Below are 12006 nucleotides of genomic sequence, written 5' to 3' on the forward strand. Positions count from 1 at the left end.
TAGAGCATACAAGCGCATTCATAACTCGAGCTGAACAATGGTTTGTCAGCTCGACTCCTTCTCCGGCCACCCTAGCATCCTAGGGATGCTGTTCGGAGATAGCCACATATGAGGAGTGTGATTGGCAGCGGTTGACCAGGAATCAAATCTCTCGGGATTACACCCAACCAGTGCGCTTGAACACTCAAGTTTTGTGGCAGGGCACCGGTTGCCCAACAGCTAAAATGAGTTGGAGGTGCTCATGCGGGATGCCTGTGAGCGAATATCTTGTTGATTCCAAAGATCCCGACATACATTGCACTAGAGGAGGCTGAATGGGTGTCGTTGAAGTTACCCAAAATGGACGGCATCCACCCCCAACGACACAAAAAAAGAGAGTCGCTCTGGGGATTCTGACTCCCATTGCTGTTGTCATTGCCATTGCTTGTAGGCCTTCTTTAAATTATCTTCAGTGGTTAAGATCTACCTATTTGTGTATCAGGCCACGAAGAAACCAGCCTCCTCCAACACCATCACGATGGATGGTGGACCCACCTCCGTCTTCAGGGACGCGCCTCAGTGCTCGAAAACCCAGGTCATCTATCTAGGGATATGTGGCATCCCCGGTTCACCCTTTTATATGAATGACTCCTACACTTTCCGGTTTACAGTGGATTGCCCAAGTGCCCTCTGTAATCTTCCAGCCGGAGAGGCTGTCGATCATGACGCAGAAAGCCAGTTCGTCCAAAATGTGATATCTCTCTACAATCAGGAGATTTTCTCTGCGCGCGAGTGGAGATGCCAAATTTGTGGAAAACCTGCAAAAGAACTATACCATGCCATGGTACCATTTCTTAGCTCTGGACGCGGATCATTGGCCTCCTTTCAACCATTTATTGCCCTTCAGCCATCGAGCGCCTTTCAGCCATCGGTGTGGGACTCTGTCATCCCGATTTGTGTTGCTGCTGGAATGTGTGATCGCAAAGCAGAGGAGGTAGCCAAGGGCTTCTTCACAAATGCACTTCCTGGAACCTTCCTGCACCCTGAATACGCCTGTGAGTGGTGTGGGATTGTCAGGAATACCAAGCGGTGTACTGGCTGTAAGAGAATTTGGTAAGCTGAGTTCGCCGTTGCCAAATTTCTTGTCTGTTTATCACTCTGGAGAAGGAAATTTTGGCTGAAGTGAATGCTGTGAAATGAAGGTATTGCTCAAAGGGATGCCAATCATTACACTGGCCAAATCACAAGAGGAACTGTCGTCAGGCACAGAAAGAACGTGCCAAAAAGGAGAACAAAAAGTGCTTGTGAACATGCGGATGTCAGAATATCTTCACAGAATCACGGGAGAAAAGGGCATGCAGGTTTTAGCGAGCTGTGAAGGTGTCCATGGAAGATTAAAGGTGGGCCAGGTTGAACTTTGTGAGAATGCAATAAACAGTTATATCTTTGTATTACTATCATTTTTTTTTAGAAAGAGTCTGTAGTTGAGACAGCACTTGTATGATACAGAGGTGGCTGCAACAAGGATTTATGTATTATTAGCTGTGGGTTATAACAGCCGTCGTCGGGTTTCCCGCCATGCCAACGGCTTTATTATCTTTATCATTAATTTCCTTCTGCTCTCTTTCATTCATCGTGTTGGCCAAGGATCCAAAGGGATTATTTTCATAGCTGCTGGGAAACAAATGAGTTTTAGGTCCTGAGCCGTCTTCCTTTTGGTGGCCTGCCCGTTCTTCTATGATATCGGGACCAGACTGTGGACTATTTTGTTGTCGAGGGCCATCACCTTCTAGAAAGCAAACTCGGGGCTCGGGAACCCTGGAGAGCACTATGTTTGAACACGGGGGAATACATGCTACCTGCCAAGGAAACAACTCAGTTACTACAAAACAGAGGTTCTGACAGTCTCAGAAAGCACACTACTCTGCTGCAATGTCTAGAGGGAGTCAGACAGAGCCCAGAAGGCATTTTCTCTTCACTGTACTTAACTTATATTTCAGCAGAATTTACTCTTCAAGATGATCATCTTGAGGCTCAGTCACTTATAGACTCCACCAGTCAGTCAGTCAGTCAGTCCTATGCTGAAATGAAGAAGCTTGGAAAATTCATGACAATTTAGTTTAGAGTAATGACATAAAGTATGTTTTTCAGTTGCTGTTAAAAGCGATATAGCCATTGAAATCTCTAAATAATTGGCTGGCATCTCAAAACACAGAGAACCAATATTTAGTCAATGTCAACGCCAGTGTATTTTTGCCAGTCGTTCCTCATAGGTGCTTGTCGTAGTCTTGTCATCGCAACCTAAGGTGCACGTCAGTTGGAGCGATATCAGTTAAAAAAAGGAGAAGGGAGGGGGGGATTTGAATATACATATCTCATGTTGATATGCAATCAAAACCGCAGGAAGTTTTGCTATACCTGCCGCCCTAATCCCGTCGGTAGCTCGAGGACTAACCGATGGTCCTCTCTTGAAACTATCGGGTATTATCTCCTCTCGCCTCATCGCGACATTCATTTTCTCGTATAGTAGAAGAATTGAAACACGGGATGTGTGTTGACAGCTTTGCAAATACGTGTATTTCTTTAAGGCCACCCACACCCACCCCCTTTGCTATTGGAACCCAGACCGCAGGAATTGGGTATTTAACCTTTATGTTTCTATTAGGTATGCTAATTGCCAGCACCTCATTTCCTTTGGGTTCTCGTTATGCAACAGGTATATACTATACATTATCCAGCGTAAAAAAAAACTCCTCATTAACTCCATTCCTCTATGGAAAAATCAGGCACCACTAAAGTCCGAAATTTCCCCAGAGCAAAGGGACGTCTATCGGGGCTTCCTGGCCGTTTGGGGATGAAGTATTCTGTTGCACCATTGACAAAAACATTTCGGGTGTCAAAACAAAATCTTTCTGTCCTAAAGACTGCCATTGCTCTTGGATATCATCATCGATACTCTCCATAGCAGCCGAATCCAGCGGGGCCCATAAAGAAGGGGTATCAGATACCGCGCGGGAACCTGGATTCGGATTCGCTGACTGCTTCGCCCAGAATGCTCTGGCGAATAACTGAGCAGCCACCCGGGCCCCCGACGCAGCCATGTCACTGAACTCGGCCAGCATTTGGAGGCGATTAATGGCCAGCTCGGCCGCTTGCATCGCCCGTTTACGGGACAATTTAACCTTCATTCCCAGAATGTCGGTGTTCTCGTCCCCTTGGTCAAATGGGAAATCTGCATGCGTGCAAAGACAGAGTAAAAGTACGGCAGCCTCGAAGGTGTTGAAAATGATAGCACCAAAGCGCGTGTATGAGCCGCCAAACATCAAATGGAGGGCGGTCACGGCCTCGAGCTCTTTCAGTGCAGCGAGGCCGAGCCTTAGCTTTTGCGATTGCAGGAGTACGCGCTTGTAAGGCGGTAGACTTGCGACATCGTTAGGTTTGAGTAATAGAAGGGGTCGGAAATTCCAACAGACTGAGTCGAAAATAGCGATGTAGAAAAGCTGCCTTTGCATGGGTAGCTTGGGGAGAGCCTCGTCCCATGTCATATCTGGTTTGTCTATAGCGAAAGCCGCGTGTACGCTAGGGAGATATTCGGCGCAAAATCTCTCATATCTGTGCTCACTCTCTGTTGGATCATACTTAGAGTTCTGCTTTAAATTTAGACTCCGACAGAATCGCGCTAGCTGAACTTCCAGGAGCCGCTCGGTGAATATATCGGGAGCACTACCATCTATATCTAATGGTGAATCGCCAATATCAGCGATTAAGCGCAACCGGGGTAATATCTCCACGACTGAATTGTCTGGCAAGAACGGAATCCGATCCAGCTGTCTGGCTAAATGGCTATTATTAAAAATCCGTCAGCCAGTCCGCTCAGTCATGAAGATCTTGAGGCATACCTGTCCAAAGCATAAAGGCTGCAGAAAGTCCTCCGTCGAACCTCTTTTTCCAGCTCCTGGACACCGTTTTCTTGTAATAAGGGGGGCGACCTTCTGCAATCAGTGGCCTCTCTGTGAATACCAGCCTTTTGAGCGGCTCGACTAGCAGAAGCCACGCCTTCCCAGAATGGAGCTGTCCCCCCTTCACACGATAGTTTCAGGGCAGCGAATAGAAGATGCTGCACACGGAACAGGGAACCTTTCCCGTCAAGCATTTCACAGGCTTTGGCAAGATTTTCTCCGATACCACAGCAAGTGTCGCGAATATCTTCCAGTGATCGGCCGTAGATCTGGTCGACAATGCACGACGGCGACGGCAGGAACTGTGTCGCATAGCAACAAATGCGAACAATGAGAGTTGCAAAATCGACATCAGACACTGCCATTGGATTACCCCGCTTTGCCCACCATTTCTGATAATCGGCTAAGAAGCTGGGAGAATGGATAACTTGCTTCATCCTAGACAAATCAAATAAGAGGGAGGGATTAAAATTAGAATAAAATAGATCTGAGCTGTCTTTCCAAAGAGTTCGCCCTCATCAACCTTACCAATTCAGCTCACTGACAAAGTACTGCACAAGGAAATCTACAATCTGGCGATCGGGCATACGCCCAACCTCATGTTGGATGGTACCCCATATAGACTGCGAAGAGGGATCGATTAGTTCCGTTTCATCCTCATCAGGCAATTCTAACTAAATAAGACATCGAATGAGCTTTCAAACATCAACCCTAACCAGGATAATAAAAATACTTAATAAGAGATTTGAAAATAGAACTCAATTACATTCCGCAGCAAAGCCATCGTGTTGGAATTGCTGTCTTCGAAGTAACCAAACGACTTGGCTAGGGCAGAATGCCGACTGGACGAGCAACCGTTAGGTTCATGCTCATGCTCATGCTCATGCTCATGCTCATGTCGTGTTGGCATATTCTTCGAGTGGCTTGCACCCTTGGGCAGTTTCTGGACTTGAGCCTCCCGTCCAGGTGCTGTCCCACCACTATAGATGCACCCTTCTGCCCGCCGGCGGCGGCTACAGTGGTTACATGGATACTGGCGGTTACACTAGAAGGAATCGATCAGAGCCCGCTCGTCTGCAACCATAGGAGGTGGTCTTTTAAACATACTTTTTGCTTTCGCGTGTAACAGGGGTAACAGGCTTGAATGCGACGCTTTCGTGCCTGTTGCATGGTGAGAGGGTGGATGGAGTAGATAGATGGTAAGGGAACGAGAGTGTTGATGACCTGCTAGAAATTAAAACCGACGCCAATGATCAGGCTTGGGAGAAAAACGCTAGGATTTGTTAGCTGGCTGACATCGAGGTGATGAAGCTAGGTGTGTCATGCTGGTTGTTTCTTAATGCCTATCTCCGCTTCAGCTCTATCTTAGATCCCAACATCGAGGGCGATCTTAGATAGCATTTTATCATAGCTAATTATTGCAACATATTAGCATTATTTACAGTTACTCGCTTCACACTCTATAGGTTTCTTTTTTTTCTATTGTCTTTAGCTCCGATCTAGTTCATTCCATAGTGTGGGATAAATCAAAATTGCTGTACAATCTAGGAACCGCCAGTTTCTCAGAACGTCCTTCCGCCCGATCGTGGCCCCAGTCCACACATAAAAAATTATTTGATGCTTTACATTCACCCTTCTAACTCTTCCAACCGCATCTATCCAAATAGTCTTTCCCGCTTCAAGATTAAAGAGGCAATGGTACCTAGCGCTCCGGCGACAAGCGGAATAATGAAGGCTCGTGCCATCGCAGAGGTGATGGCACCAATAGCCCCCGTCCGTAGCTCACTATTCAGTCTGCCAAATAGTGTGCTCTGAGCCCCCGCAACAATGCCATGAATATCTTCCTGGCTGAACCCCTGATCAGCCAAAACACGATTTAAATTGCGGACAGCAGTTGACTGAAAAACCTGGTTGGCAAGAACAATACTCAGAACTGTTGCGCCGATCTGTGCAACATTCTGCAGGTTGATGGCACTGAGTGAGTCAGTTGGTGCTACCTTTAAGCTACTGACAGAGTATCCCAGCTGAATGGTGATTCCAGTTCCAACTCCCATCAGAATACTGAAGCCATAGATCTGTGGGGTGGGTGTTGACGGTGAGAGGTAAGCCACGAACATCGCACTGGATATAGTCATCAAGATGCCTGACACCAGACACATTGGCATATAGTACTTGACCCGAGGGAGGGCCCACCCTGTCGTCAGGTTGACAGTAATGGTGAACACAAGATAGGGAAGCAGTCGAACCGCAGCCATGAGAGAAGTATCATTCCGTGTGAACTGGAAGTAGATGGGGATGTAGAACATGGTGAAGAACATGCAAGTATTGGCGCAGGTGGTAATGACATAGAACAACACTTGAGTTCGCGACCTGAGCAGATGGCAGGGGAATGATCGGGTCTCGGGCGTTGTGAAAATGCAAAAACCCTGTTGCAGAGCATAAAGACCAAGGAGGACACCCCAAACCACAACCATTGCGATAGCGCGACCACCGCTCCACGGCCAGAGACCACCGGCGAAGATAAACCCAATAGCGAAAGTCGCCCACATTCCTGCGCTCAGAATAAACCCAACATAGTCCAAACTTTTCAATCGCTCTCCGAGCGGTTTCCCAGAAGCCGGGTGAACGGGTGGAAGGTAAAACAGGTAGATAGGGCCTGTGACTGCACCGATGATGAGGTTGATATAGAATCCCCATCTCCAGGTCGCAGCGGAGTCCGAGAACCCACCTCCAACCACCGGTCCCAGAATCGCCCCAAACCCCCAAACGAAACCAATCCCGGAAATATACACCGCACGCTCATGTCGAGTTGTCATGGCAGAGAAGTAGTTTAGGCCGCCAAGATAAATACCTGTCCCTCCAGCTCCAGCAATCACACGCCCAATGATTAAAGCTTGCATGCTCGGCGCACCGCCGCAGAGAGCGGACCCTGCCTGAAACAACACAATCCCTACAATATAGAGCCATTTCATGTTGAAGGAGGTGAATAGGAAGCCGTAGGGAAGGATGACAGCGACCGATCCGAGAGGGAATCCGACGCCGATCCAGGCAAGCTGTTCGACCTCATGGAAACTGCGAATGACTGCCCCCTGCACGTCTGCAGCGATGGTTGTGTCGAGTCCATACATCAAGGCCGACAGATAAAGAGCAGCACAGATCAGAGACCAGCGAAACCCGGTAATTTTGCGAGCATCGTCATCTGTGGGTGTGTCTATACCAGTCAACGTATCTTTTTCGTCATTTGCGGGTTGAGGGCGGTGATCTTCAATTTCTTTGAGGGGGCTATGATTCTCGAGAGTCTGGGACTTTGTGGTATCTGCTTTGGCGCTTTCGCTCATGCTAGAGGTGGAAAGGGAGGACTTTGTGAAGGCCATCTGAGTGTATTGATAGACTGGTTGTAGACAATGGGATACTCCTATATAATATCAAGTGCGCGCATATGCTCGCAGCAACAATAATGACACTCATTTTTCAGGAGTTCCAAGAGTTGCAATGCGCAGGATAGCAGTAATATATAGTAACATATCCTCCCATGGAAGCTCACTAACACCTGGATAGAATTGAAATATGGAGATCAACATCGTCTACCGGCTATTCGGAACAAATAGCCGGTCAAATCAGTATGCAAATCCATGGAGATATGTTTATATGTACAGTCCATACATATGTATAACAAGGAGTTAAGAATTGAACGGACATCATTGCTGGTTCGGCGTGCTGGAGCTCGCCCGACAATCGTCGGCCGAAGATCTCCAGACCCTCCCCGAAGCCGATTTCATTTTTGCGAAGACAGGCCCTTGATGAATCAGAACCAGGACCAAACGAGGCTCAGTCAAGAGAGCTAGCTCTCGAAGTCCGCGGATATGACGTGTAGTCTACTTCGTCGCGGCCTTGTTGAAGTAGGTTGAAATTGATGCGGTTTTGGTTAACTCTTTCTTTGCTGTTGCTTGAAAGTTCAAGAGGTTGAGCTAGATAAGGCTCGCGCTAGTATGAATGAGGCTAGGTTGGTATGCTTCCCGTTTACTGCGAACACAGTTACATACAATACCCTACCAAGATCAGCAACAATTAGTATATATTTAATATAAGATCCATCATTTTTCATCCTGTGCGATTATTTTCATTTAAAAATACAAGCCCTTCATACAGCTGCGAGGAAACAAAACCCGATCATTAATATATCACTCAGAGACTAGCACAGATTAAAATGAGAAAAAAATAGGGACACCCCCCTCACGCTTTCCACGCTCGACTCTTCTCCCTCTCCACAAACTCCTTCCAGCTCGTCGGCTTCTCCTCCAAAATCGCAAGACTCTCGCCCAAGCTGGCCCCACCATAGTACCCGGGACCCTCCAGCAGCTGGTGGTTTTCCAAAAACTCCTGCGCCGCGAAAGGTGGCATGAAAGACTTATATTGCTCAGGGGTAATCTGGACCACCTTGGCGGGATATCCCGTTACTTCTGTGAATTCTGAGACAATGCGGCCTGGGGTGTAGTAGTCTGTTGCTTCGTAGATGTCTTTGCCGAGGGTTGCAGGGTATTTCTTCATGGCAGCCGTTACATATTTGCCTAGGTTTGGTGTTAGTTCCGATGTGGTCTTATATGGTCGGTTTCTTTCTCTCTTTTCTTTTTACTGTTTTTCTTTCCCCTTTTTATGATAATAAGAATAATAAATAATAAAAGTAACTCACCAGTATCGCCAGCAGCATCGAACAGTGGAAACTGCGCGTTCTCACTAACTGGCAAACTCAACGTAAACACCCCATCTTCCCCCTTCCGTAACGTCTTCTCAAAATTACTCATAAAGTACCCCGGCAACACAAAGGTGGCCGGCAACCCAATGCTCCGGACATACTTCTCAACATTCGCCTTGCTGTCAAAGTGGCTCACATTCGGCAAGCGGCCATGAGTAACATCGGTGACATTGACAAGTGACGAGAAGATGAAATGGGAAACCCCAGCAGATTTGGCGGCATCAGCAACATTTTTGCCCTGGGAATATTCAACCTCTGGCTTGGCGGATTCCCAGAAGTTGGTGACGAGGAAGACAGTGTGAGCGTTGGCGAGCGCAGGGGCGAGGGAGGAGAGGGAGCTCATGTCCGCCTGGAGTTGGGGTTTTTTGTGTCAGATCAGATTTTGCTAAAGAGGAGACTGACTTCAGGGCAGAATAGTGGATATGATGGAGCAATGTGGGAGGTGAAAATTGATATCTGTAGAGCTTCCCTAAAAACGTACACTCATGATCTCAACCCCCTGGTTAGCCAACTCCTGGGCGGATGGCTTGGAGGGATCGCGGGTGATGCCCCGAATTTTGAACTCCTTGGATAGAGTGGGATGGGCGAGGATGGCTTTGATAACGGAGCCACCCTGATTGCCTGTGGCCCCAAACACGGTGATGAGCTTCGACATTGTGTAGACAAGCTACAGAGGGATATTTGTTGGGTTGAAATTGGCGAAGAGGTGCTGCTGTTAGGCTTGCTGGTCTGATGATTTTGAAAGAATGGGGCTTGCTGGTACTGCTTCGGACTGGTTCTATTCAACTGCGATTTGAGGATTGATCAGAGATCTTGATCCGACGGGGAATTTGGCGGCTATATATATATGCGAATTTCATATTCTTAGTTGTGGCATTCGCAGCAAGCTCACAGCCTAAATCCCAGGTTGGGGCACATTTGCACCCTTTGGCTGTCTGACAGTTACATCATCGCCCGTCGTAGGGCCAGGATTGATTAACTTTGCGGCCGAAATCCTGCTTGTTTGGTGGTTGCATGGAATATTGTAATCCAATAAACAACAGAGGCTGCTGTAGAATACGAACCATACTGAGCCACTGACCGCACTTCAAGCATCGGACGGAAATGTTTTGCACAACGGCCCATATAGGTCAGCGGATTATCCCGGGCTGCATGCCCCATCCGTGGCATTGATTGTGAAGGATTCTGTAATCGTTGAGGTGATAAATAATCTAGCGATGGCCGAAGGCCGAAGGAAGGCCGAGACCGACTTGGCAGCATCGGGCCAAGCCTGGATCGTGGTGGGGAAATACATAAACATCAACAAGCATTATCTAACTATGGCATCTTCTTTTCTTCTGCAATGTTGAAATCAGCCAACTATCACACCTCATCATACCGGTAAAGCTTTGTCAGCATTCGATGGAAGAATCTAGCAGCTTGTATTTCTGGGACGCATTTTGTGTTTAGGAAGCCTGCCACAATATCACGGGCTCCGGTTTCCCGTCGATTTGGTCTAAGATCTTAGAAAGCAGTGTGATAAGATCGCGAATGAACAAAGTGTAGGCATGCGAGGCTATCACCCTCATGGTCCATCCGTTTTGTCCTTACATCAGTGGTATCTTTCGACGAAACCCCGCTGGTCGCCTCTCAGTGTGACGTCGCGGTAGAATTCATATGATATAACTATCAAGTCTCACCTGAACACGATCAAATGTTACCTGCCTGCCTATGCCGCAGAATGGGGTTATTCTGCCATGAGTGTTCAGAGCTAAACTAGGCTAGTATGTGCGAGAGTTTGGTATTCTTCAGTATCTTTATATTTTCTCATAGAGTTGGCGGTACCTTCCAATGATATTATTGTTGCGGCGCTTCATCCTCCGTTTCGTGGAACTGATTGCTTGGGCATAAGTGATGAGCTTCAGATATGGAAGCATAACCGGTGGGGGAAATATTTGGAGATATTGATGTCATGAGCATCTGCTTCTCTGCTCCGCCTGGCCCCTATCGCTTCTCCCCCTTCCATACCTGGTATCCCCTGTCAAGTCCCCATATTTAAACCCCCTCAAACCACTTATGCGCTAACGCCTCGCGAGCTGTGATCCTCTTTGCTGGATCGAAATTTGTCATGGAGCAAATGAGACTTTTAAAATCTTCATCAGCGCCCTTCCAAAGTGAAAATGGTTTGCGCGGGTTTTCTTTATCGAAACCATCCCGAATGATCTTAAAAACCTGGACCCAGGGGTTCTCATCACCCAGATAGTTCAAAAACGCAGCTATCCCGTCTGCATCCGCAAAGTATGAGATTTGGCGCTCAATCACAATAGATAACGGGTCTACGCCTTCGTCCAACTCCTCTTCCCCCACTGCGAGGATAACGCGTTTATGCACCGCATAAATGCACTAAAATCGTTAGTGAATATGCCCCCTTGGCCGCAAAAACTAATAGCTGACGAGACTCACTACAAGCGCAAAGGAGAAGATATCAGAAGGCTTATTCACAGGCCCTTTGGCATGGGCTTCGGGGCTTCTCCACATTGGGTTCCCTGCCTGTTTTCCAATCATCGCTGATCCAGGAGGGATGTATGCGGAATCTTCCAAATCACCAAGTTGCACTCGTTCAATGAGGATACCATCCTTCCGGGCCTGCCAGTCAACAAAAAAATTGTCGGCCTTAATATCTACTCGGAGTAAGTGATCACCATCATAAGAAGGGAGGGGGTGTAGGGTTACCTACCGGTATGGACAATGTCCTGATCATGGAGTTCTGCAATTCCACGAAGAGCATCTTTGAGTATCCTTTTTGTTGTTTCAAGAGGCAAGTCCTTCTGGACACGATGCAGGAGGTGTCCTGCCAGATACTCAAAAACAAACACTGACTTCTTGGGAATTGTATCTTGACAGAGACGGACGTGGTTAGCGCTACCACGAAGCCTATTATTTACATCCTCGAGGTCTTCAAAATTAACCGGGTGAATGTATTTCAATACGTACTTACGGCCACCCGCACTGAGGAAGCAGTGAGTAAGCAAAGCTATTATCATAATTATACGAAGGGAAATAGCTTCAATCTACCTAGCAAGGCCAACCCAGCGAGGGGGAAAGGTTTCTTCTTGAAGAACTCGTTCAATTTTATAATTGCGACCAGACTCGCCGATATACTCACGAGAGTCTACGTGGGCAGTCGACATTGTGCCTGTCTTGCGATAGAGGGTGGCTTTCGGCAAAGCCGGTTTGCAGCCCGGAAGATTCAGCACAAATAGGTTTGAATGTATGCATCGGTTCCGGTAAGAGCGGAGCGGGAGATAAGAAAGGTTACCAAGTGGCGGCATGGAG

The 12006-nt window shown here is 47.5% G+C and overlaps 5 protein-coding genes across 5 annotated transcripts; 1 reads left to right on the top strand and 4 right to left on the bottom strand.

Moving 5' to 3' along the window:
• Positions 1 to 241: 241 nt before the first annotated feature.
• HCBG_08421 (uncharacterized protein) lies at positions 242 to 1357 on the top strand (the record flags this gene model as incomplete). Its single annotated transcript, XM_045435470.1, has 3 exons — positions 242 to 254; positions 453 to 1034; positions 1182 to 1357. 3 exons carry the CDS (start codon positions 242 to 244, stop codon positions 1355 to 1357), a joined length of 771 nt encoding a protein of 256 aa, XP_045283962.1.
• A 1414-nt stretch (positions 1358 to 2771) lies between these two features.
• Positions 2772 to 5108, bottom strand: HCBG_08422 (uncharacterized protein; the record flags this gene model as incomplete). Its single annotated transcript, XM_045435471.1, has 4 exons — positions 2772 to 3822; positions 3879 to 4376; positions 4467 to 4612; positions 5046 to 5108. The coding sequence occupies 4 exons, from the start codon at positions 5106 to 5108 to the stop codon at positions 2772 to 2774; spliced, it is 1758 nt and encodes a 585-aa protein (XP_045283963.1).
• Positions 5109 to 5593: 485 nt separating this feature from the next.
• On the bottom strand, positions 5594 to 7312 carry HCBG_08423 (uncharacterized protein; the record flags this gene model as incomplete). The annotated part of the gene is made up of 1 exon (XM_045435472.1): positions 5594 to 7312. One exon carries the CDS (start codon positions 7310 to 7312, stop codon positions 5594 to 5596), a length of 1719 nt encoding a protein of 572 aa, XP_045283964.1.
• Positions 7313 to 8171: 859 nt separating this feature from the next.
• On the bottom strand, positions 8172 to 9346 carry HCBG_08424 (NmrA-like family domain-containing protein; the record flags this gene model as incomplete). Its single annotated transcript, XM_045435473.1, has 3 exons — positions 8172 to 8506; positions 8629 to 9040; positions 9173 to 9346. 3 exons carry the CDS (start codon positions 9344 to 9346, stop codon positions 8172 to 8174), a joined length of 921 nt encoding a protein of 306 aa, XP_045283965.1.
• Positions 9347 to 10725: 1379 nt separating this feature from the next.
• Positions 10726 to 12002, bottom strand: HCBG_08425 (uncharacterized protein; the record flags this gene model as incomplete). The annotated part of the gene is made up of 4 exons (XM_045435474.1): positions 10726 to 11073; positions 11134 to 11351; positions 11408 to 11679; positions 11746 to 12002. The coding sequence occupies 4 exons, from the start codon at positions 12000 to 12002 to the stop codon at positions 10726 to 10728; spliced, it is 1095 nt and encodes a 364-aa protein (XP_045283966.1).
• Between the last annotated feature and the right edge of the window lie 4 nt (positions 12003 to 12006).

This window comes from Histoplasma capsulatum (assembly GCF_000150115.1).
Source record: "Histoplasma capsulatum G186AR genomic scaffold supercont2.15, whole genome shotgun sequence".
NCBI lineage: Eukaryota > Fungi > Ascomycota > Eurotiomycetes > Onygenales > Ajellomycetaceae > Histoplasma > Histoplasma capsulatum.